The sequence below is a fragment of the Aythya fuligula genome, chromosome 2 (genome assembly GCF_009819795.1).
Source record: "Aythya fuligula isolate bAytFul2 chromosome 2, bAytFul2.pri, whole genome shotgun sequence".
Lineage (NCBI taxonomy): Eukaryota > Metazoa > Chordata > Aves > Anseriformes > Anatidae > Aythya > Aythya fuligula.
Genome location: NC_045560.1, coordinates 133,991,038 through 134,017,552, shown reverse-complemented (window position 1 = coordinate 134,017,552; position 26,515 = coordinate 133,991,038). Strand labels below are relative to the sequence as shown.

Below are 26,515 nucleotides of genomic sequence, written 5' to 3'. Positions count from 1 at the left end.
AGATGATAAAATTTACAATTTAAATCTCTGAGTGTATGCTCAGAGAACAGCCTGGTTAACAAATGGTATTTCCTCCTTAGAAATGAGACCTTGATCTGACTTTTTATGTTTTCTTCTCATTTTTAGTGCAATGAGTCTAAAATCCTTCTGATTGTGCCAGTTAGGGGACCACAAAAATACCGTGCTCATTCTCAGTAATGTCAAAGACTTCCGCTGTTCGTTTTGCAGACAGAGAACTTTTTCCAATTTACACGCTAAACAGACTTGGGTATTCAAAAAATCAAATTATCTTTGATTCTTGTGGTGGTGGTAGGGCTTCAGTTCCAGAGTAAAGTTTCTAGGCACTATTTTTACTTTTTTGTGTGTGTGTGATTTTGATTAAACCTGTTTTGTTGAGGGCATCAACAATGATTTTGTTTCGTGCCTGCTCCTGTTCCCTATTTGTATTTGCTGTTTGGTGACCTCTGCCTTTCCCCCACCTTTGTCAGCGTTTCAGAAGAGCACAGTAAGTTACAGGATAAAACCCAGGCCAACAACTTGGCCAGATCAACTTGCTGTCCGAAGTTATGTTACCAGCCAAAATTTGATGGGTCCGCTGCTACGATGAAATGGCACGCTGAGGTGATTGAGTGTAAGTAAATGACAAATGTATAGGAGCATAAATATCACAGTTTCTGTCTTCTATTAGCTGGGTAATCTCCAGTAGGGAACGCCAAGCCCCACAAAGCATTCATTTTCCCTTGGTGAACCCCAGTACTGTTTCAGTTTTAGGCAACACACAGTCTCACCCCTTTCTTTGTCCTTGCCCTGCTTCCAGAGGGAATTGGAGGCATGAATTGGGAAGAGGCTGCAGGGTGCTGCAGTAGTTCTCACTGTCCTTTTCCAAGATTAGCACGTATCTGCTGGATATCACACAATGCATGAGCCATTCTGGAGTACAAACACAGGTGCAAAGACAGAAGGACTGGAAAGCACTTCTGCTGTACAGTGCTTTAAAAACCTAATACACGTGTACATAGAAGAACACAGAACCAGAGACGACATTACGTAATGCAGAAGATCAGTAAGTGCTAAAGTTACACTCAGGCTGCTGTCTGGTAGTTTGTCATTGCTGTCAGATACACGCTACCACCTAGAAAAACAGAAGGAACTGTCTTAGGACAGATACTAAACTAAAAGCTATAGAAATATTAATCTCTTATAAGTAAATTAAAACTTGAATGGCAATACAGGTAAGAAACTTTCTTCTATTTCATTATAAAACAGTCCTACCTTGCATTTAGGAAAAGCTAAAAGAGGTCAGAATTCTTCCATTCCAATATTTGGTAATTTCCATTTAGCCATTTTACAAAAAATATATTTCAGGATGACAAAGCAAATTTGATTTCCAGGGGTGTATGGCAATATATTAATTTTCATTAATGTTATTCTTACCCTCATAAATATATACACTTACTGAATGCATAACAGTTATGTTGGAATTGTACTGCCTATTTGGCATGTAAAGTAAAATTGTCAACAATTTTGATAACTACTTTTCCCATCTGTGACATAAACAGATTATCATTATCTCAGTCCTGAGAAACATGAATGAATAGTTTTAATGTGGATTAATTTTCACTCATGCATTCATTTATTCATTCTTAGTTGAATATTTTTAGGACCACAAATCTTTCCTACCTTTTCTTCTGCTTTTGTTAATACAAAATATGAAATAGGCAAACAATAGATATCTTGATATTTTCTGCTTGTCTGTGTATGTCCTCCTTCATACACAAAGGTAGTTAAGCTGGCAAGAGCAGTATAGCAGTTTTCCATCTCTAGGATCAACAATCCCATGACATCTTCCACATTATCCAATGCAATTATACCAAAATAAAGCTCTGCATCTTAGATGTACTCTCCACATGCTAGCTCCTTCAAAAGAGGTAAAGGTTAGCATCCCAAAACCAAAAGAGCAACTCAGAGAAGTGCTCAGCACCTGTGCTGGTGTGGCAGCAGCCCCTGATGCTCATGTAAAACCCGTGACATAACAGATCCTACTGGTTCCATTGGCATTTCTGCCTTCTAATCCTCCTGCCAGTAGCTTCTGGGATCTCCTCTGTGAAGCTGGAAGTGCAGGTGATTCTCAGAGCCTACAAAACAAGGTCAGCTGAAATTACGATGTTCAGTGTCTACAGTCATTGAGAATACTCAGTTCATACAGCTCTGAGGGCACCGTTCAGTTTAGGTTCTGTAATTTAGGTTCTGTAACACTGAAAATAATGTTTTTTCCTTTGTGCTGAATTTACTTTGAAAGTGGCTTTAGAAATAAAAATCTCACCCGAACAAGTAATGCTAAATAAATCACAGTTACATATGCAAAAAAAACTGATTGCACTTGGCTGCACAACTGATTGACAAATTACACTGAAAATGTCTTTTTAAACTTGCAGCTACAAGTCTGCCTCCAGGCTAGTCCTTTCACTTAAGCACACAGACATTACTTTGCTACTACCTGCCATCCATTTGGAAACTAAAATCACGTAAATTACAATTACATGCTCACTTAGATGTGCAATTGCTCATTTTTACACGTTCAATATGGATATTGTCTTTCATAAATGTTTTATGTTTTCTTGAACTGTATCTACTAGAGCCACTAAGTGCGACTGTGTGATCTGCAGACTTCAGGAGCACAAATGTTAAAAAAATAAATAATAATCTATTAGTTCACCAAGTTGAAGCTATATTTTTCTTTATATGTGAATTTTGCTCACACCAATGCAAGCTTTATTTTTTCTACTTTGCTATATATAATTAATTTCTCACGAATAAATCTGTCATTGTTTCTTCAAATTAATCACTGTGTATATCGGATATTTGAGAGCACAGTGGATAATCAACATGTAATGTGAGAACATAACATCAAAGGAAGTAGAAATTTCTACTAGGGTGGAACCAGCACCAGGAAAACTGGGAGGGAGTGGACAAAGTGGAAAAAGAAAACATTCACTTATGTTTTCAGTTGCCACAGTCAGGAGCAGGATGCTCTCTAAGCACAGGCAAAGTATGACAGCGGGTTGCTGGGCTCTACAAAATGGCTGTGGTCCAGTGCTCCCTCTCTGCCTATGGCAGAATGCAGGAAAGCTGGTCACACTGCTACTGCTGGTACTGCCAAGTCACGGGTGGCAGCGTGTGATGTGATAACTGTTCCTGCTGGGATGGTCAGTGCCTCAAAACAGCCATTACCAGCCCTAATATTCCCATCTTCCCAGCAGGACCAGGAGCAACAAGCTTTCAAAATAGCTGGCGCACACAACTTCTTTCCACTTCATGCCCTATTTCTGCTCCTGCCAGTTCTTCTTCCATTATACACTGACAGCAGCAGCACAGCCTACAGCCCCTGTGAAATATACATGTAAGGTCTTTACTGTTTAATTTGTCCTTAGTGTATTTAACCCTGCAAAAATACTAGAAGTCTATATGAGACTACATCACTGTCTGTGTATCATTTTGATACATCAACCACATGAAAAATTGTGCTGAATTGTGGAAACCTGTTTTGCAGTGCTTGACACACTTCTTACAAAAGCACAACAGCCCTATGAGAAACTGTACCTTCATCTTTGTTGCCTCATTGATTTTTTTGTCAGGAGCTGTTCTGGAGTAGCAGGAGATATTTAATATTTATTTGTACATAAATATTAGTAATTAGTGCTGATTTAGGTAAGGGAGATGGTTGACATGAGTAAAGAAGTAACTGTTTTACATGATAATCTTGGGAGAATAGATGACATGAGTCAGAAGAAACATGTCTGAGTGTAATACACTTGGAAGAAATGACTTCAAGTCATATCAAAATGGCAGCAAGTGGGTTAGCATTAGTGTAAGAATGATGGTGCACTGTGCACCAGGAAATGAGCTGGAAGATGGTGTGTTATGAGACAAGGCTCCAAGAACACAACATCTTTATCTATCAGCCTCTACTTCAGGGACAGTATCCAATTCCGCATACCTGATTTCAGAAAAACAAAATTCAGAGGTTGCAGCAAAGAAAAACCAAGATGCTTGGTGAAACAAACAAGTCTTTATATATAAAAACTAAGATTTTAAGTATTAACAATGGATATTAGTAATTGAATGACTAATTTAATTTATTGAAATGCCTATATATACCTATATATACCTATATATCTGCCATATATGTAATGAAGTTGTATACTCAGTGTTACCTATTCTGAATCTCTGGAGTCAGTAAATGTTATGTTATATATATATATATATATATATAATATATATATAATATACATATATAAATATAAATTTATATAAAATAATATATATATGTATTTTTTATATATAAATAATATATATATATATATATAAAATATATGTGTATATATATGCATTGAAAAAAAAAAGGATTTTTAATTAAGATCATGTACTTAAGTAACAAATAAGGTGACTACCTGGAAAGGAAAAAATTAACAACAGTGAATTTTAGCTGCCTCCTTGGTAGTTAGGCCTTATTCACTGTTGCCGTTGACCACATACGGCAACAAAAATATATTTAAATTTCAAAACCCTGCAGGACAGCGTCACTTGTGTGCCTGAGAAGCTGGTGGCAGCTCCCTGGTGCCCTGTACCTGTATGAGGGGCTGGTGCCTTTGGGCAGGTTGGCACGGGCAATTTCTAGGCTCACTAAACACTGCCTGCTTTCTCCAGCCTCTGGATTTTGCTTTTCTGTCTGGATGGCTGTAGTTAGGGAGGATGAGTCACTCATTTCCTCCTTATTTCTACTGTTAACCTGTAATACCTGAAGAATGAGAACTTCATTTTGTAGGGGGGATGAGTGACTCGAGGAGCAAACAGACTGCGTTTCTGAACGAGTGGGAGACCCCATTAGCTGCCAGCACACTGAGGCAGCACCATATGAAGAAACCCTTTCTGTTCAGCCGCATCCAGACTCCAACTGACCCCAAACCTTGCTTTTTATGGTCACCACGGCAACCTGGCCAGAAGCCGGGGGGGTATACACACGCCCCACTCCCTCCCACCCGGGGCCGGAGCTCTGCCCTCCGACCGGCCTCGGGCCACCGTTCAACGGCTGGCGGCGACCCCACAGCCGGCTGTGGGAGCACCGTGGGGCCGGGGGCGCTGCCTGAGGCGAGGGGCGAGGGGAACTGCTCCGGGGGGCGGCCACAGCCCGGCTGGGCATCCCCAGGGGGCCCGCGGCCCGAAGGGGAGCCGTGGATTGGGGATGGCGGCTGGGCTGGGGCAGGCTGAGGTGGTGCTGGGGGCAGCGTGGGTCCTGGGGGGCTGTGGGGTCAGGCTGAAACAGGGAGCCCCTCGGGGCAAGGTGGGGTGGTCTCTGTTCTGTACTTGTGTGCCCACCTCGGGGCTTGGGGATTTTTTTATAAGATTTTTATTAGTGCTCTTTTAGGGAAGCATTGAGCCATGCTGGCCCTGTGGGGGACATGTTTGTGAGCTGGTTGCTGAGAATGCCCAGCTTCTTCAGATGCTCAAAAAGTAATCGTACAGAAATCCTCCTAGACCTTACTGCTTCTGCAGAGGGCTTCCTTCATGATGGGCCTTCATCTCTGGAGATGAAAAAAAGGAAATAATTTGGGAGAAACGATGTGGGCTTCTCTTGTCAAGGGGAAGGCCTGGGGCTGCAGCAGGTGCCCCAGTGGCAATAGCCTCTCCTGAAGGCAGTTTGTTTCTTAGCTATTAGAGCTGATTTCTCACCACTTTTCTTGATTTTACTAGGACGTTATATTGCTAGGATAATTACTAGGATATTGTATAAATCCAGATCACGCTAGATTATTTGTTGAGAGCTCATCTAGCCTCCTCCTACTGAAAGGTCTTAAAAAGGAGGATGTGGAACTATTTCAATACCTTAATGGATTTCACCCTTTCCCAAACATACTTCTTATATATGTATTTCTTCTTCTGCCTGTTTTGGGAGTACGTGGCTTCCTAGACATTGTCCCCTCCGAAATCTGGGAGCGGAGATGAGGGGGAGAAGGAGAATTGTGTTGTTTTGTCATCACTACAAGTCATCTTGTTTCTAACTACAGGAGAAAGCTGAAAAAAATACAGGTCTCCTTCACTGGAGAAGTTACCCAGTCTCTTACACATTTTTTGCTGTTCTGAAAAAGTGTGTGCATGTCATTTACAACCAGGATATGGAGGAAAGCTTGTATTTTTTTCATCTTGTGATGCAACAAACATTACTGTATTGCTTTATGTGGAAATGTAGTCTCTAGTATAAATGTAGTTTAAATAAGCATTCCTAATCTGGATGAAATGAAATTTATCTTCCAGGTCAGTAGTCTCAGTTCATTCATCTGCAAGAATTTTCCTTGTTGCTTTGACTACAGCTTTCAAGCCCTTCTTTTTAAGTTGAGAAGGTAGGGAAAACAGGGAATCAGATCTGGTTTTTTTTTGTTTTTTTTTTTTTTTCCTCTTGTTTCAGTTTAATTGTTTTAATTCAGACAGTAACTGACAGTTGGTTTGCTAGATCTGGATGCATTCAAATTGTGTATGTTGGAAAACTTACTTGAAAATAATAAAAGATCGATGTTCAAAAGATTGTAATGTACTAAATAAACAATTTTTTTTTTTTTATAGTGCAGAGACCATATGAAATGAGAGGGAATACTGACTGATTCATATGTTAAATAACCTAACTTTTACTTTCTGTTCCATATCAGAATCTGATAATATCTCTATAGTTTCCCTTCTTGAACTTTATCATTTCCTTTGAATCTTTTTTTCTTGTTGTTGTTTTTGCAATTCTTTGTGTTATAAAGTCTTTTTGGAAGAAAATGTATTTCAGTACCGTTAATTAGTATATGTGCTATTATGTATATATGCTGGTTGTTGTTTTAGTGGCAAGGAGAAGGACTAAACACTAGTTAAGAGTAGCCATTTATTTACAATGGCAAACCTCGGCGGCTTTTGGTGTTTCTATAGCAGCTAAATTGAGTAGGAAGATGCAAATCTGTATTAATTTAACTAAACCAGACAGTAAAAAACAATTATGGAAGTACACATATGTACATATAAGGAACATACAGCCAGCAGACTGTAAAGGGTAGACCAATATTAATTAATTTACCCCCGTTTTGATTAAGTTAACTGTTAGAAAATGCCTGTGTTTCCATTGTGTGTCCCCATCTTCTGACATACCTACAAAAAGTCTTACTGAGAAGCAGCTATGGCAGCTCAGTTGGAGGGAAAAATGAGGGAAATGTCTGATTATGTCTTTGCAAATTTTATCCAGTGCATTTTGTTATCTAAGAAAGGTTCTGTTAGGGCTTGCTTTTCTTTCCTGCCTGATTACTTAATAAATAGTATATGCTCATGTCACACGTGACTAACAAATGGTAGACTGCTCTTCTCTCTTAACATCCATATGTGAAGCTGAATACTTTGTGTTGATTTCTGCTGCTTTTTTAAAGTGTGGCACTTCAAAATGCTAAAGGGAGCTAAAAAGTTTGTTGGTAAATCCCTTCAGCCAGCACGACCTGTGCGTCATTTGCCTTCAAAACAAGGTGAGTAACTCACAAAGCCAAAACTCTTATTTAAAGAAATAAGAATGGTGTGTAAGGTTTATTGTCTTTTTTATTATTATATTTATTTATTTATTTTACTGCTTTGTTCACAATACAGTGATGCATAACTGTTGTGCTCTGTGTTGGTCTCACTACATCACCTCTGTGATAAAATCTGATTTTAAACTACATCAGGTTTATGCAGAACTCTTCTTGGTGTTACTTCTATAGTTTGGCATCTGAATTTATAGCATACTTCAGGAAGCTCAATCAGTCTTACCTATTAGATTTAGATTTCTTGGGTTAGTTGACTCCTGTTGAAAACATTAAATATGCGTAAGTTAACAAATGGATTATTTAATTCTATTGCAAATACAAAGTACTGCACCATACCATTGTTATCAGGCCTTCATAAAAGTTTTTTTTCCTATGTCTGACAAAGACCACACAGTATTTATATAAGATGCAGGTATTATATATTTTTTAAAAATTATCTGTTTATGCCTCTTTGATATTACGTATTACAGCTGTTATTAAGTTAGAAGTCTTTGGTAGCTAGAGAAACAACGCCAGCATCGCTGATGTGGACAGAAGCTAAGTGGCATCATAAACTTTTACTTCAAATTCATGGAAGAAATGGAAAGTTCTATGATGACATTCATGGAACTTTTAACATGTGAATAGATGCCTGTAAAATCTCCTTGCAGTTGGATTTCATCCTGCTTGCAGGTATCATAGAGTGGAGTCTAGTTACAATATTTTTATCTTAATGTTTTCTTTTATCTTCACCAGCATCAACAATTACTTTCGAGTTTCAGACTGAGTTACCTAGCAACAGTCAAGTATGTTTGCAGAGTAAGGTTGACTGGGTGAGTACTGAGTAAATACTAAATGATGAAGTTGATGAAAGAGTGTGTTCTGGAGTGCCATAAATTGGAGGTCAGCTAATCCTTTATGTTAGCAAATGAAAGGTAGGGGGTATTTCCCCAACTAGCAATGTCCTTGAATCTGTATGTTATAAAACAGAAGCATTAGAAGTGTTTAAAAAGAACTGACACTTTGAAGAGTTCCTCAATATTTGTGTAGTACCTAAAAAATACATCTTATGAATTACTTATTTTTGAAAGTCTGTGTGGCTTTTGTTTCATCTTCACTGAATTTAAGAGAGAGCTCTTTTAAAGTACACAGAGTCAGTCTTTCTTCAGTCTGTGTAAAGAATAATACCAGAAATGTATGTACATATGAGTTAGCACAGGCAGAAATTAATTTGAGGCAGCAAACTCAGAAAACTAGGTATTTAAATTGTGTGTGTGTTCTGAGTTCAGTTTCATTGGCTGTGCTGGACTGGGCTACAAATGGGGCTTAGCATTCAAAAAATGAAAGAGCTCTAGTGCTTTACTGCCCCCAAATACTTGGTTTTAGGTATGGTACAAAATGTCTTTCATACATGAAATTGGTTGTAGCTGTTTGCTGCAAACTGAAGTTTGTAGTATTACAACTGCAGTGCTTAATGCTCTGTAGTCTGAATTTGATTTTCTGTTGATGCTGCTTTGACTGTCTCTCAGAGCATACTAGAAGTGTTGAATTATTTTGTTTTATTTATTTTATTTATTTTTTGTAGGGCCTGTTCCTTCATCTTTTGTTTGAGTAACAGTTTAATTATCCTATTGTCCTTTTATGTATTGTGTGAAGCTTCTGGAAGATGCCTTTGGCTTTCTTTTTTCTTTACTTTTTTTGGGGGTGTGTGTGTTAAACTCAAGGTGTTGGCAGACAATTTTACAAACTCTAGAATTACTACAGCTACATATTTATCTTTGATCACAGGGAGGGAGATGAACTGTTACACTTGTCTCTTGAGCAATGTGGCTGTAGGAGAACAAACATTTAGAATAGTCCTGGGGTCAGCAATGCTGTAGTACTGAATTTCAGTTTCATCAGTGTTTGGCTTCATGTAGCTACATACTGCATTTCTTTGATGATGGTAGAGTTTTTTTTGTTCTTTAATTTTAACTTTTTTCTCCGGCATAAGATTCTGAGAAGGCTTTTAAATAATGCTCACTGTCAGCTGTTTTGTAGGTACTTCCAAATACCAGCTGATAAATAAGTACCCAGTGAACTTGTTGATTTTAGTTGACAGGCTAAGCTTAGCTTAGAGGCTGGCATAGCAGCTTCACAGAATGGTTTTCTTAGAAAGGACTATGCAGTAGCCAGTTCTGAAGATACCAAGACTCTGATGACCAAAGACTCTTGATGACATCAAGAATCTGATGACCCATGAAAACATGATGGCATGCAAATTGGTGTCTTGCCAAATATTCTCCTGTGTTTTAAAAAACATCAGTGGACATTTGAGAAGGCTGTGTGCTGTTATGCATTTGCTTTTTGTCTGTTGATATGGTGAGATATGGTTCCCATTCCTAGAGCAAGATACATATTTCACTTCAAGAACCTGTTCTTCAAAATTATAATTCTATTAAAGGTGGTTTAAATCTTACTGCCTTTTTGGCAGGATAGTAATAGTGCTCTGTCTGTGCAATCATAAATCTTTAATTTTCCTTATCCCTTTTCATCCTTCCCCCAATGCGTTTCCTTTTACACAAGATAAAGGAGCACACTGCAAGGTACCAAACAGGAATATGTTGACGTAACACTTCATATTACTAAATGGTCTTAAGTAGTACTGACCTTTTAAATATCAGAGAATAAATATTCAAGTTGGAATAGATTAGGATACAGGAAAATTAGTTTAGCTTTGGAAGGCTTGGTGAAAGATGAAGTAAAAAATAAAGCAAATTGTATTTGCCACTAACATTGATAGATTTTAGAAAAATAAGCTGTAGAAATAAAAATAAGCCAGCTCTGACAAATGAGGTACCTAAAGCAGTGAAGGAACTAGGAAGAATATGGCAACAAGCTGCTTTACTCAGGGGTATTTAATGTGGACACTTAAATCTGTTTAGATACCTACCAGGAAAAAATAAAATAAAAAAAACCCACAACACATCATTATTGCACATCAGAAGGTATAACATTAACTCTGAATAATCTAAAGAACAGTGAATTACAGTCTTAAAGCTGCCATCCAAGGAACCTATTATTGTCTAAGTTCTAGAAATGTAGAGAATATGTACTGTTAATAATGAGTACAGTGACAGTGCTTGTGTAGAAGGTATTAGCCTTGATTCTAGGCAATTTCCAGTCAGTTTTCTAGTACAGGAGGCATTTTAGTAATAAGACTGCAGCGATTTTTCTGTTTCATGTGGATGAATGGAATCAAACTGTTCTGTAGTCAGTTTTTGAGTAGTCAGAACAGGTAACTGTGAACGAAACGATTTACATTTGTTAAATTTAACAAAAAAATTAGTTGAGAGATGTAGCCTGTGGAAAATTTCCAGGTATTTATGTGCCGCAATGCAAGTAATGTAGAAGTTTGGGCCTTCTCTACAGGTGCTGCTTGCAACAAATACTAGCTGTGAAACTACTTTTTGCTTTTGTAGTTTTACCAGACAAACTGATACTCGGTGGAAGTGTCTGAGCATCCGGATGGGGCTTCTCCTGGGTCTTGTACAGTGAATAAAACAAAGAATTATTTTTATTCCTTTATGGCATGCAAAGAATTTTCAAAGAAAAGATCTGGAGAGTGTTGAGTCGGCTACCTCATATCTTTTGGAGGGAGAGAGAAAGGCTTGAAAAGCCTCCTACAGTCAATATCAGTTCTAACTTGCTACTCCTTAAATACCATTTTAAAATGATGCTGAGCTTCAGAAAGACATGCACTGCTCAAAGGGGATTCTTTATAGATAAGTTCCATTCTTCGTAGTTTTATTTCAGATGAGAATATGTTTGGGAGTGTTCTTGTGAGTGATAGTCAAATATTTAAGTTTTGGGTTGAAAACCAAAAATACTATAAATTATATATATTTTATACGTATATATATATATATATATATTACATATATATATATATATAAACTATAAACCCAAAAATACCATATAATTATATATAGATATATATATAATATTGTATATAATCTTGATATTATAAAGCAGTTGGCAGAGTTAGGAGTGTGGTGCAGGAAGAAATACAAATCTGTTGTGGTGACATCTCACACATTGATGTTAATTATGCATGCCTGTTTCTTGTATTAACGCGTTCTTTGAGAATGTATTAATACTCTTTCCTTTATTGTACTTGGGAAGGTTTCCCTTTTTAGTATCTAAGACTCACCAAGACTGGTTGAACATTACAAAGCAGTTAGAATTAGCAGTATGTCTCTCTATTAACTGAATCATCTGAAATTCTTCAATGTTTCAGATATGTTTTTTTTTTCTTCCCCAGAATATTTAGACAAATCAGTGTGTCAACCACAGAAGTGGAAGTATGAGCAGAGTGGTGATAAGCTGATATTCTAGAAATATTTTGCCATTTCACAATTCCTACTCTCTGACTGCACTGTGGTCAGCTCACCACAAAAGCTAGGTAGAGCAGTTAAGATACAAATGTTGACTGCTGTCTCTGCCCAGAAAATGAGCTTTGCTTTTGACAAATGTAGGTGTTGGAGAGAACGTGAAAGAACGCGTGTCCTTATTTGTGTGTAACCAATAGTAACAAATGTCCTACAGGTTCACAGGAAACCTCTCAGACATTTTGCATTAACTCTATTCCTATTTACAGTTCTTTTCTGTGTATGGACAAGACCGTCATCTTTCATCCATCAGCTGTTATTAATAACTACAGTTCTGACTGTGGTTTAATTTGTGCAAGCCTGTTTCCATAAAGAGGATTGTTATGAAATTATGAAAAGTAAAACAAAAACAACAAAAACCCAACCTTGAATCCTCTTTCTTTTTTTTTTTTTTTCATGTTCACAGAAAGTGTAAAAGGTCTAAGATCTTGGCAGCTGGTAAAAGAAAAAAATTAGAATGCTAAAACTCTGCTATAACTTCTTTCAACTAAGAAACCCAGAAACATATATCCTCATTTTAATAACTTCAACAACAAGTTTCATAACATGTTTGTCAAATATATTAAAAAAAAAAAAGTTTACATAACTTTTTCTTTCCCGTTTTAGTTATCTGAAATGACTGAAATGAAGATCTTAACTCAAAACACGATGCCTTGTCAACCAAACCAGCATGAATTAGAGACAAAAAAAGGTAAAATATTGCAAGCAGATTTGTATTTTCTGGGTGGAAGACAAAGGAAATTTGCTGCATATTATTTTTTTCTGATTTGAGAGTTTGTCTTCCTTCTATACCACAATATGCAAATGTTATGAAACTTGACTGTTTTTTATGCGACATTCCAAAGAGTAAAAGTTGGCCATAACTGAGGTGGGAAACCTCCATTGGTAGACTTGGCTTGTATATAAAGATGTGTCTGGGCAATGTTTTGGGAGTTCCTGTCTTGTAAAAATTGAGCATAAACATTTTTTCATGCAAGTCCTGGTTTTGTATAAGTTGCTTCTGTGTGTGGAAGTACAGGCTTGATTTGCATCCTCTGATCTGTTGCAGGGGGTCAGTCCTCTGCTGTCCTCAACAATCTTTAAGATTAAGATGGCATGCAAGTAATTTAAGAATTTAAGACTTTGGCTTCTTCCTGCTCTTACTACAGTGCTTCTGAAGTACTAATATTCTGATGGCTAGAAACCACTTACTTTCTTCCATGATTTAGTCCCATCGAGTTTGTTCTTTTGTCAACACTGTCCTTAAGGTTTGTTCCTCTTGCTTTCAGTGAGACTCTTTTCTTTCTGTACTGCTTGTCACTCAGTAGTCATAAAACATACTTTTTTTTTCTTTTTTTTTTCTTGGTCATGGTTTGGTAGGATAAAGCCAAATGTTTACTTTTTTGTTCTTTAAGGTATGTTCTCAGATTCCAAAATTATTTTCACAGCTGTCCTCTGCACCATTTTGCTGTTTAATTCTGCATTCTTAAACATACCACAGGAACTGAGATAGTGATCCAAATCAGGTCATCAATTCACTGATATAATTTTTTCTCTGAATGTATGCACATAAACAGGCATCTAAATTCTTCATTTGTAATCTACAGTCCTTCAACCTGAAGACGTCACTTGTTCTGTTGTTCTTAATACTCAAGAATTGAAAGAATTATGTTCAATTTCACCAAGTCTTTCCTGTTTTTCCTCAGTCTGAGTTTATTGTCATCCAGGTTCTTGAACCATAATTCTCCGCTGATGTGTGTTACTGACTTTAAGGTAAGGTTATTTGTTTCGATCCTGGTAAATAAAATTACCTGCTCTTTTGGTTCTAACTTGAATCGTAGAATCATAAAATCATAGGTTATCCCAAGTTGGAAGCAATCCACCAGGATCATTGAGCCCAACTCCTAGCTCCACACAGCACCACCCAAAAATCAGACCATGTGTCTGAGAGTGTTGTCCAAATGTTTCTTGAGCTTGGAGCTGTGACCATGTCCCTGGGGAGCCTGTCCCAGTGCCCGACCCCCCTCTGGGTGCAGATCCTTTCCCTAACCCCCAGCCTGACCCTCCCCTGTCCCAGCCCCATGCCGTTCCCTCGGGTCCTGTCGCTGTCCCCAGAGAGCAGAGCTCAGCGCCTGCCCCTCCGCCCTCCTTGTGAGGAAGCTGTGGGCCACCATGAGGCCTCCCCTCAGCCTGCTCTGCTCGGGGCTGAGCAAACCAAGGGACCTCAGCTACTCCTTGCAAATCTTCCCCTCCTGACCTTTCACCATATTTGTAGTCCTCCTTTGGATGCTCTTTAATAGCTTTATATTCTTCTTATAATGTGGTACCCAAGACTGTACAGTTCTGTGCTGGACTTGGTGATTTCTGTCTGATGGTGTGAGCTTTCTGATCTCACTGATTTTCCTTGCGTGTAGAGACCATTCTGTTTTACAAGATTTTAATTTGTTTCTCCTCAGATCCTGGTCTTTATAAGTCATCACTTTTTCAATCTTTTGTTAATTGTTGTCATCCATTACTTCAGAGTAACACAATTTTAGAGGTCCACTTTTTCAGCTACTGCCTATAAATGTCTCCTTATTTCTTTTTTCTTTTTTTTTCCCCCTCTCCTGCATCACAGTGTGTAATTTCCACTGCAACTCATTTTTTATGGAGTTTTACATTTTTAGCTGTACCTATAGCTGTCACCTAGGATAAGAAGTAAAGTTTGTCCCTTCCTTGCCTCATTCCTTTCTCCTTCCTTCTGCTCTTTTTAAAGAGTATCTGCTTAAAGTATGAACCATGGGTAGATATATCTGAGGCTGTGCTAGAGATAGTGGTACAAACTTGAGTTCTAACATGCTCATTCTAAGCAAATCCCTTAACTGTTGTTGAGTCTGTAAAACTCTCAGAACTATTTCACTGGTACAAATTTGTTTGCCAGTTTATGTATGGCAGATTTCATATTTTTTTTTTTAATTGTTGAAAGACAACCAAGTAAAAGCTCCAAGAAGAGAGTGACTTGGGTCTTGTTACCTGTCTCACAGAAATGTGGCACTTTGGCGTAGGTTACAAAGAGACATGTCTTCTAGGGCTTAAAAACCAACTTGCAGTTATAATGAGAACAAGCTATAGGGAGTCTGTCTGTAGCATAAAATTGGATTCACTTTTTTGTGTTCCTTTGTATTAAAGCAACAAACCTTTATTAGCTTGGAATAGTCCTCCTGATTAACTAAGTCAGTTTAATAGAATTAAGAGCAAGATGCTCCGTAATTTACTACAAACGTCCAATGTAAGACTTAAATTCGTATTGCTTTTAATACTGATTTTTACATACATACATACAGCATTTCTATCCTTTTAATGAGAAACCAGATCAGTTCTCTGAATTCCAAACTTGAGTGCATTAAATGTCAACATTGAACTTAATTGTGTGTATTCACAGAAAGGATCAAATACAGCAGAGATTTCCTTCTGGAGTTGTCAAGTGTTTCACTCTCTCAGAAGAAGCCAGAGTTTCTGCCTGATCATCCGATTGTACTTGAAAAACCAGTAAGTGTGTTTTTCCTGTTAAGTTATGAAAAAACAGTCATGGAGGTTTTCACTAGCCATTTCTTATCTTGTTAAGTCTTACTGTTTGCAAGGTCTGCTTTTAAACTTCTTACTCTGCTTTGTGTTGTATATGCGTAAGCCTCACCTGCATATGCCAGTTTATCATACAGATGGAAATAACTGAGTTCTCTGATTCTACTCTGCTGCAAATTGGGATGTAAATTATAAACCATTATTAGTCAGGATTTTGTTATGTAACAGCATGAAGTGTATCACTTAGCTATCGTTCCTGGTGTCTTCAGCACAAACTATGGGTAGATGAACAGGACACCAAAGTGACGTGGTAATAAGCATTTATGACCTTCTGTAAAAATGTTTTTTATTATCCTGTTTTTTATTATTTTGATGTGCTGTTTTAATAGAAAACTCTTTTCAACTTGTAGCTATGCAGAAATATTAATACTGTCTTTCTTCAGTTGGTCCTTTTATTCTCTGTCTTCTGAAACAGACAAGTCATTTCTTCAGATCATGGTTTCTGGTGGTCTCCATGTACAACTACGTTAAGACTTTCAGGTGTCAAGTCAGTTGCTATTGCAGCTATGTTTTGTCTTTTTTTTCCTTCTTTTGCCTGACATAGCACATACCAGTAATTGCTCTCCTGGTAAAGTATTTTATTTTTTGTGGGTGTTTGTTGTTGTTGTACAGTTTTCCTAGGTACATTGTATACAGTGTCGCTAGTCTGGGTCAGAATTTTCTTTTTCACCTTCAATTTCATTTAAGGAAGTGGTTTTGGCATTAAATAAATCTTGTGAGAATTCCTGTTGTCATATACTGAAATAAAAATTTTGTGGTATGCATGTGCCCTGCCCAACTAGTCACTTTCTATTAAAAACTTTTAAGTACTTGGGGATGTGAAGTTTTTCTATATGGGAATCCAGGTATAAGAACCTGAATAGAACAGAAGCTGAATCCTATCCAAGGAATGCCTTTACTCTGCCTGTTGTGAGTTAAACATCAGTTGGCAGCAAAACATCACAGCTGCTTGCTCACTGCTCCCCAGTGAAATGGGAAGGGCAAAAGAATTGGAAGGGAAAAAGTGAGAAAATTCGTGGGTTGAGATAAAGGCAGTTCGTTATGTAAAGCCAAAGCTGTGAGCACAAACAAAACAAAATATTTATTCACTACTTCCCATCAGTAGGCAGATGTTTAGCTATTTCTAGAAAGGGTTTCTTCACGCATAATGGCTATTTAGGAAGACAGATGCCATCGCTCTGAATGTGTCTGTTCATGTACCTGTCCCCACCTCCCACCAGCTTTGCTGAATGTGACATCATGTGGTAGGGAATATCCCTTGGACCAGGTTGGGGCTGTTATCCAGGATGAGGCAGGCCTCTGCCAACTTCTTGTGCACCCTCAGCATACTTGTGGGGTGGCAGGTTGAGAAACAAAGGGCTGTGATGGTGTGTAAGCATTGCTCAGCAATAGCTTTAACAACCACAAATCCAAACCAGCACTGTACCAGCTACTGTGAAGAAAATTGACTCTCTCCCAGCCAAAACCAGTACATCTGTCAACTAATAGATCCTACTTTCAGGCCTCAGAGGTTACTGTGAAAAGGTGCATGTTTAACTTTAAAAATAAGGAGTAATAAAGTACATTTCAAAATCAGAAGAAAAAAATAAGCATTTTATGTGACAGGCAAAGACCTGCATTATTTCCTCTTCTGCGTTGACTGCTTCTATTGGAAAACAGTGATAAGACTTAAATGAAATATAAAATTGATTTTTCAGCATGGAAATAGAAGAGACTTTGGTCTGATCAGAGTGTGGGAATCATTGGTGTGTAGGTCCCCTTAAAATAGTGACACTGAGTAAGCAATTTTTCTATCCAAGTGGGGATTTATCTCAAATAAGAATGTTCAGAGCCCAATATCCCATAAACGGATTGCGCCTGTTAAAGATTTTTCGTAGTGCTTCTTAAAATGTATGAATGGGAGAAAAGCATTTCATACTTCCCGATCATGTAATCTGAGAAAGTACCTGGAATTGAATAAGTAAAGATAAATTCAAAACTATTTTAGCCAGTAAAGTGAAGGAATTTAGTCAGTGATTTCAGGCTCCTTCTCATGCAAAGGTGTGAAAGCTGTGTCTCCCTTTAGATCTTACAGAATGTCTAAGTCTAAATATATGTGTTTTTAAGTTCCCATTAGTTTAAAAAAAATAATTCTTACTCATAGCATTTGTGATTTCTAGAAGAATGGGAGAGACACAGACTGATTTTAATGACATCCTGTAAAGGAGTGCACTGCAAGACAATTTACTTGAACTGAACAGTAAATGGTGTTCAATTATTTCATTATCCATCCTCGGCCCTCTTCACTTGAGTTTCCTTCATGCAGCAGACCCTGTAATTACATGCGAAAATTCCCTAGTGTTAAATGATCCCACAGCACTCATTTTTCTACGTAGAAACCAGAGGGATTGATGAGATGCATGTATAAATTAAATAAATGATGTTTAAAAGGGGCAGAAGGAGCCCTCCAAATACCTGATGAGAAACATGCAATACTGCAGCACATCAGTAGCTTGTATTTCAGGAACAGGCGGCTATCAAGAGTTTGCTGAATTGAATAGTTAAATAGCTTTTACCTGTTTTAAAACTTTTGGTTGTGAGGTCATGACTGAAGTATATACCCATATATAAGTGAAAGCCATAATTTCCGATGGAGGAAGCTTCCTAGAATGACTTTTACAAGGGAGATGTGTTCTTACAATTAGTTACCTGTGGGTTACGTTTGTCCCTAAAGGCACTGTCTTTTTTTGAGAGAGGGGATCAGCCCTACATGTACATAACTCAGCATCTGAGCTGTACTGACGTAACTGTGTTGACAAATTATGCCAGGAAGATTTCAGATCAAGTCTCCACTGCTAATGGAAGTAGAACAGTTTGAATACCCCACCCCTGGAAGTGTTCATGGCCAGGCTGGATGGGGCCTTGGGCAACCTCATCAAGGTGTTTCTGCCCATGGCAGGGGAGTTGGAATTAGGTGATCTTTAAGATCATTTCCAATCTAAGCCATTCTATGAATTAATCTGAAAAATATCAAGTTGTTAAATGTATATGGAGTAGAAAAGGCTTATAAAAGTAGACTTGTGGAAACTTGGTTGAAATGATCTCTTATTGCTGAACTAACTTGAGGGTTTGTTTGTCTTGCAGGAATACAGCAACCCTTTTGTTGACATATGCAAGAAGTGACAGGTAGTTTGGAAGATGAGAAATCCGTCAGTGAAGGAGCTACATATAATGTAGAAATTCAGGATTCTTAAAGGTGCCTAGAGATGAAAACAGGACCTTACAAAATCTGTGGAAATGCCTGTTTCTATCTATAATTTCCAGAATGCTCTAAAAGGCAAACTACTTTGTAGTACCTGAAATGGTCATACAGTTGCAGTGAAAATAAATTATTTTACACTTTGGTGTGACAGATTTTTTTCTTCTGCATTTGTGTTATATAGTTATATGGTTTGTCTGACTATAAACTTTAAACCAATACTTGACTGAGGCTTCTTGCTTGCTCCTGACTTCCTTTCTTATCAGTAATAATGGAACAACAAATACTGCATCAAATCTCAAATGTGTTAGGATATACAGTCTTCTTTTTTTCTTTTTTCTTTTATCTTTTTTCCTTTTTGTCAGAACTTCAGTTGCTTTCTCTCTTCACTTGAAATCTCTCTGTTGACAGAGGAGATGCCTTAATATTCTGTGGATGCACACAGTCTTTCAAGGTATGGAGTACCTTGTTGCTAACAGTTTCCCTAAAATGAGAACTGTTCTTACCACAGGTCAGAACACAGGAACTAGCTAAGCACTGTGTTTCTTGAAGCTCATTGTAAATAATTGCCCAGTGTTCTTGACTTTTCAAAGAGGAAGCAATGGGCAGCATTGAGGAACAAGACAGGTTTTCATCACTTGTGTCAGTAAAGTGTATACCAGAACATAGCAGATGCTGTAATTTATTTTTGTTCAATTAGAACAGTATTTAAAAGTGATAGCACTAGTTTATTTCTTTACAGTACCCTTCAGTTAACAAGCACCAATAATTGTTCTTTTGTGCAAATGTAGTCATCTTCGAAACCTGCATTCAGACCTGCAGTAATATACTTTGGGTGGTGAAAGCAATTTTTAAACCTCTGTGGCAAATAGAAGCTAAGTCAGATTATGTTGAATAGTGACTGCAACAGTGCAGAAGACTTTCAAGTTGACTTTGATAGACCCTTGATTTTTTCCTAGAAGTATGGAATTATGGTAATAAACTAGTCATCTTTTTTTTTTTTAATATATATAATATATATTTAGCAGTAACTGTTCAATTAAAATAAGCTTGCAAGTATGTTCTGTTTGTGTACTGTTTGCAAGTGTGCTGGTTTAATACCAGCAGGTAGCTGAGCTCCACCACACTGCTCTCACTCCACCTCTGCAAAAGGACAAGGGTAGGAAATAGGATGAAAAAAAGCGCGTGCGTTGAGATAAGGGCAGGGAGATGACTCACCAGTTATTGTCACAGGCAAAACAGCATAGGAAGATTAATGTAATTTACTATGTATTGATAACAGACTAGAACAGTGAGAAGTAAAAGCAAATTCAAAACAACTTCCCCCCATTCACCCCCTTCTACGACCACCCCACAAGTGAGCGGCGCAGGGGAACGGGGGAATGGGGCTGTGGTCAGTCCATGATGCTTCATCTCTGCTGCTCCTTCACGGTCCCTCTCTGCCCCTGCTCCACGTGGGTTCCCTCCCACGGGATGCCGTCCTTCCCAAACTGAGCCTGCAAGGGCTGCCCACAGGCAGCAGCTCTTCAAGCACTGCTCCCACACGGCTCCGTCCCACGGGGTCCATCCATCCCCCCAGAGCAAACTGCTCCAGCACGGGTCCCCCACAGGCAGCAGCTCCCCCCAGCCCCCTGCTCCTGCGTGGGCTTCTCTCCATGGGCTGCAGCTCCGGCCCGGGGCCTGCTCCTGCGGGGGCTCTCCATGGGCCGCAGCCTCCTCCAGGCCACATCCACCTGCTCCACCGTGGTTTTGGAGCCGTCTGGAGCGGGCTCTGACCTGACATGAGGCAGCTGCTGGGCTCTGCTCACAGAGGCCACCCCTGCAGCCCCCCTGCTACCAAAACCTATCAGGTAAACCTGATAGGGTAAGTAATGTTACAAAGAATGTTTGTTTGTTTATTTTTAATCACTGGTAGTCTCTTATAGTCCTGTGGGTCTTTTCCCCCAGTATGCATCGAAGGTAATTTCTGTCTGTTGCTCTCTCAAAACTCTCAAATGACAGAAACTTTTCAAACTTGTTCTTGTGAATGATTCATTCAAGGGTTTGTTTGCTAGCAAGCAAATGAAGACTTTCTATTAGGAGGACTTGTGGCCTACTCGAGTGTCTTTCTCTCTTCCAGCACCTGTTTGACACGAAGTTCTAAGGAGGTAATTTCTTACAACTGAAAAGTAAAAACATGACAAGCCTGAGTGTACCATGTCAGTTTTCACTTAACAAATGAGCCTGCATCACTGTATTTCCTTTCTTGCTAGATCAGTAGTGACAAGAAACCATGCCGTACACTAGGCTGACATCATGGCATGGTAAATAAATCAGCCAGACCTTCAGGAAAATGAGTAGTTTTAATTTTACTTTGCTACAGAGGAGAAAGATTTAAACTCATCAGTGATCTGTCATCAGAGTGATCTGTCATTTTGGAGAGTAATATGGCTATTGGAGTGCCTTTTCAGGATAAGCAAATTTGCTGGATCACACAGTATCTCTGTACATAACATTGTCTGTGTCATTAAAGGAACAAGTGATGGAAAAGAAAGCTGCAGCTGATACTAATTCAGTATGGGAAAGCTTTGGACTCAGAAACATTTACTTTTGCTGAGATGCTGTAAGAAGATTTAAAGCTGAAATTTGGATCAAATGCACACACTTAAATTTAGGTGTGTAGCCATCACTCTCTGACACCCATGTTTGCTCAGAGAACTGGTCTGCATTGACTTTGTTGCTCAAGGGTTTGATTCAGTTGCCTAAAGGCAACTATGCCTTGTGAGCCATGTAGGATAGCTGAAGGAGCACCACGGGGCTGGTGTATATGACACACAGCCTATAGGAAACTTGTGTCCTTCTCAGCTAGGAGCTGGAGGCAAGGCGGGATGCCCAACCTCACCTGCACTACATGGTTTTGTTTAGGCAATTATTTTTAACTTAGAACACCACTGATAAGATGCCTTGGTTACATGCAAGTACCTAAATGTGACACCTTTCTGAATTTTGGGCTCAGTCCAGTCCACAGCTTCTGGATTACAGAACCATAGTGCAATGAAGATTGCCTCTTTTTAGTCTAAATTTCTGAGTTTTAATTACGTGTGTCAGCGTGATATCTGAGGTGAAATAAAAATGGAGAAACACTACAGGGAAGAAGATATTTTATTGAATGTGACTTTCGAGTTATTTTTGGGTACTGTTTGTAACCAGGGACTGCTAGGTGAGTGGAGAGTGGTATTTTAGTGTGTAGAGCTTGCCAACCTGTCACAGAGGTGTGAGATTGGCACCTGAGCAGTACACACACCACCCAGCCCAGGAACAAAAACCAAGAAGTGACAGGTACAAAGAGACAACAGCAAGTCTTGTTAGGGAAGAAAACATTTCTGCTTCCAGGATTGTGGTTGTGTGTGCTGTAGTAGCAGTTTCTCTAATGACTTCTCAGTGCAGTGCCAGTGTTAGGAGCTGATCTAACAGAAGGATTTGCAGAATGCTCAAGACATTGGGTCAAAGCACATCAGCTGTGAAACATTAGATCTGCAGATTCAAAGCAGCTAGGCAGACAGGCACACATTTCCTCTTGTGAGGAAGGGGAGAGGGCAGGGGCAATAGGGGCTGTGAAAAGAAAATGACATTGCCTTATTTTTTGTCTTGGGCAGAAAATTTCCTGAATGAATGTATTAACAAAAAAAAGTTGTCCCAACATTTATTCTCTTAATTAATGACTTACAGATTCCCTGAAGCATCAGGCATTTGTGAAAATATGTGTTCATGTTTATGCCTGTTTCTTCTGTAAAAGGAAAAAACAACAGCTTTAAGTAACCATTGTTTATTAATACAAGACTAAAAGTATTCACAAATACTTGGTCACGCCAATCAAGATGCACTTTTCTGTGATAGCTTGTCTGGACTAAATGTACACCATAAACAATTTAGCATAGTTGTCTTATTTAAGTTTTTACAATGCATTATTTCACTGAACTAGCCACAGCAATAGAAGGCAATAAACATGTTATTTTCCACATTTTAAAATGGAAAAGATCGCATCCATAATATTGAGCAGTATCACATGAAGTATCTCTAACCTAGCACACCTGTATACTGCTAAATTGGTGTTATTGTAATGAAAAACACAACACGACTGACGTTACTTGGAGCCACAGCTTCTAGTTGTTGTTGAGGACCCACCACGATGCTGAAAAGAGAGAAGAATTCATTTATTTATTTCCATAAGCAGTGTTTCTTTTTCTACCTCAAGTAAAAATCCTAAATAAAGTAGCTGTAATGTATATGTCACTGCTGGTTAAAGAAATGTTCATTATATATGCAACTCTATGATAGCTGTATACTTAAGAACAAAACTTCTCCATACAGAGGAAGAGTAGATTGGCCTGAAGCAACTTCATCAATTAACAGGTGTGCAGATGATTATAATAGGTCATGGTTCCTATTAACTGACAGTAAATAAATTTGCTTTAGGATCTAACAGTCCTGAAAGCACACGTCTTCCTGAGTCATTCTTAGCCAGGTAAGCATTCATTAGGATTAATCAGAGGAGTACAGACTTGGGTTGTAGCTTTTGTTGAGTCAGATTTGGATTGTCATGTAGAACTGAGTCAGTTCTTACTTACCAAGATGCATGAAAAGGTGTGTTGCATCTGAGCTACAGTAAATCTGTTTGGAGAATAGAGCCTATCTATGTACTCATTGAACAGGTTGTTTTGTTTTTTCTTCCTGATTTTACAATGATACCAGATTACTGTGTCTAAAACTCTTCCATAAAACCCACCTGTAGCATTGCAGCCAGCATTTGATGCTTCACAAGCACATGCTGACTGTCACATACAAATATGATTTGTATATCTTATGTATGGAAAATACTTACCCCCAGAAAAAACCCACACCACCACCACCACCAAACAAACAAGCAAAAATATCCTATAGATATCCACAGAGACTTCTACATTATCTATAATCTACAAAGCTGTGAAAACAGCTGTGAGCACATCACTCTGCGCTGCGCCACCCCGTAAGGAGCCAAGGTTGGGAGATGGAGTTTCTATGGCAACTGGCAGGATGCAGAGCTGGGGACCGAAATCCTTCTTAGCAGGCAGGGGGGATGCTCTTTTGAATCCAATTTCAGACACCTCTGTATTTAGTAATTTATAAATGATGCATACATTTTATTTTGTATTAATTGGATTTTCCCTTTCGCTAAGCAAACCACTCCTGGTCATACCCAGTCTGGCTCTTGGACACAAAGATGTGGTAAAGTGCTGCATTTTTTCCTATAGCCAAGTTTCTCTTAAATCCAGTAATTTCCCACTAAGACATAAGATTTGAAGGGATTCTTGGTTCATTAAGTGCAATCCCTTGCTACTGCAGGAACCCCTGACATATAATTGCAGGCTCATGAATTCTGAAAATTTCTTGGCATTTTTTAATTATATATAAAGGTAACCTTAGGTATTGGACTAGATACTTATTTTTATTTTTAATTATGTGGATTTTTATTATTTTTAATTTAGGCTGTAGTCAGACATATTGGAAATCAGGGCCCTGCAGTGTGTCTCTTAGCTATCATCTCTCTGACAAGGAAGATGCTGTATGCTCACTCGTTTGCATTGGAAATAATAATCTCAAATCTTTAACACTCTGCTTTTCCAAATTAGTTTTTTTCTTTGCTTGTTTTGTTCTGTTTTTCTCACCACTTTATGATAGCAGGAAAGATGTACAGTAAATTGGTTAGTAAGTATCAATTATTAACAACTAAGGCTCCCTTCTATCATTGTAAATACGATTAAACTCAGTCTTTATCAAGAGACATTTTTTTGCCTGAAAATCTTGAATGGGGTCTATTTACTATTCACCAATAGTATTTCATATTCTAGATATTTTCTTAAATAGAATGTGCAATTGTAATACCTTGCACTGTATGAAATAAAACATTGTGGGTTTCGTTCATGCTGATGCATTTTATGTCTCTCTGCTTAAAATAAATAATAATAATAAAAAAAAAAAACATTTGAGTCCCTTTCTCTTGCATATTTGACAAAACAGAGCCAACTAAGGGTGGTATTATGCAGTAGACATGCACAAGGAACACACTAGTATAACAGAACTCTTCATATACAATAAATAAAATATTGTGGGAAAAAAAAGATATTTACCAGGGACTAGCATTGTTGTAATGAGCTCTGGAGTTTCCAAGAAGTCCACGTTACTTCTCTGGAATGTCTTGCTGTAATTTGTTTGAAGGTGGCTAAATCATTGTAAAAATGAGAATATACCAAATTTGAATGGACTAAATATATTTATGTGCATCAGATTTGTTACAATTCATGCCGTAAGATAGATTTTGTGTTCCAAAAGTTAGACAGTGATGACAGTGGGAGAGGAGATCACGTTATATGCAATGAAAGAACATGTCATTCTTGCATGTTATGTTAAAAACGCATTTTTTTTCTGTACTGTTAACTGTTACTCTGATGTTCACCTCTTGGTTTTGACCCAGTATAGCAGTCCTTATTCCAAATGTGTTGACCTGTGTTACTTCAGTCTTTCTGACAGTAACCTTACCTGTCTTGAACTGGGGCTGTGTTCAGAAGGGAAGATACTAAAGCTTCTCCATCTGGTTTCAGAACAGGGCAGATTTAGGACCTTAGGGTTGGTTTTTATTTTGATTTTTTTAATATTAGTTATGGAAAATCTTTTTGTCTCCACTCATTTTCTTAGCTATCTGCCTGCTGCAGGCTAGAAATCAGCTGGTAAGATTTTAGATTACCACAACTTAATCCTTCAGTCCCTAAGACACATTTTGAGAATCTGTCTGATTAGATTTTGTGCTGTGGGTTTGGGAGACCTGGGCAGAGGTCCTAATGATTGCTCATACGCTCACATGTGTTGCAGGGTGGTGGTGCACCTCCTCACTCCTTCGTTGGCCCCTATTGCATCCCATGTTATCACGACTGAACTATGCTGAAGTTGTTTCCCCACTCATCTCTGATCAGCTACTACCCATCTGATGCTGTACCTTTCTCTATTCACTTTCAGACTTTTTCTGTCTGGAACTGGCTGTGTCTCTGCTGATTTTATCTATGACCTTCAGTATAATAGAAATTAAAGTGGTTTCTCTCTCTTTTTTTTTTTTTTTTTTCTCCTGAAGTGTTGTATATTCAGCAAGAGATTGATTGGCAGTAGTTAATTCATATTCAGTTCTTTTCCGCAATTGCTCTCTAACCTTCAAAACCTTCCCTCTCCCTCTAAACCAAACAAAACAAAACCCACACAACTTACCTATTCCAGGCATTGCTGTTCTCCCAGAACTCATAAACAATGAAGCGGGAATCATTTGGAAGTTTCTGTATGGAAACACTAGGAAATGGAGGGCAGAACGAATTGAGTCAAGTGTAACAGAGCTACTGCATGTATGCATCTTTTCCCACATGCCCCAAGAGTATGAATCAAATACAGGAATTTTTGAAAGAAAACTACAACAAAACAACAATTGAACACTTCATGAATTTTGAGAAGAAAGCTGCAAATTATCTGAGCTTTTTTTTTTTTAAAAAAAAACACAAACAAAAAAACAAACAAAACAACCAACATGAGATTTTAAAGGGTAGTTTCATGGCTTTTTATTTATTAACTTTAAAACTAGTAACTTTAATGATGGACTCATTTATGAAGCT

The 26,515-nt window shown here is 38.2% G+C and overlaps 2 protein-coding genes across 3 annotated transcripts in view; one reads left to right on the top strand and one right to left on the bottom strand.

Moving 5' to 3' along the window:
- Positions 1-7,465: 7,465 nt before the first annotated feature.
- C2H8orf88 (chromosome 2 C8orf88 homolog) lies at positions 7,466-18,772 on the top strand. Its single transcript, XM_032183286.1, has 5 exons — positions 7,466-7,544; positions 8,337-8,413; positions 12,617-12,701; positions 15,411-15,517; positions 18,734-18,772. Exons 1-5 carry the CDS (start codon positions 7,466-7,468, stop codon positions 18,770-18,772), a joined length of 387 nt encoding a protein of 128 aa, XP_032039177.1.
- Positions 18,773-21,971: 3,199 nt separating this feature from the next.
- Positions 21,972-26,515, bottom strand: part of NECAB1 (N-terminal EF-hand calcium binding protein 1) — a 60,633-nt gene continuing 56,089 nt past the window's right edge. For both annotated transcript variants that reach the window (XM_032182049.1, XM_032182050.1), the window contains exons 11-13: positions 26,121-26,198; positions 24,995-25,086; positions 21,972-23,019 (exon numbers count right to left, since the gene is read on the bottom strand). In XM_032182049.1, coding sequence (XP_032037940.1) covers positions 22,991-23,019; positions 24,995-25,086; positions 26,121-26,198 — 199 coding nt within the window. In that variant the 3' untranslated portion in view covers positions 21,972-22,990. The remainder of the gene's footprint in view (positions 23,020-24,994; positions 25,087-26,120; positions 26,199-26,515) is intronic.

Bases quoted from the DNA above. Each gene is read 5' to 3' on its own strand.
- C2H8orf88 (XM_032183286.1), top strand. From the start codon at position 7,466: ATGCTAAAGGGAGCTAAAAAGTTTGTTGGTAAATCCCTTCAGCCAGCA. The intron at 7,545-8,336 runs GTGAGTAACTCA...TATCTTCACCAG, and splicing joins TCATTTGCCTTCAAAACAAG to CATCAACAATTACTTTCGAG. The intron at 15,518-18,733 runs GTAAGTGTGTTT...TTTGTCTTGCAG, and splicing joins CGATTGTACTTGAAAAACCA to GAATACAGCAACCCTTTTGT.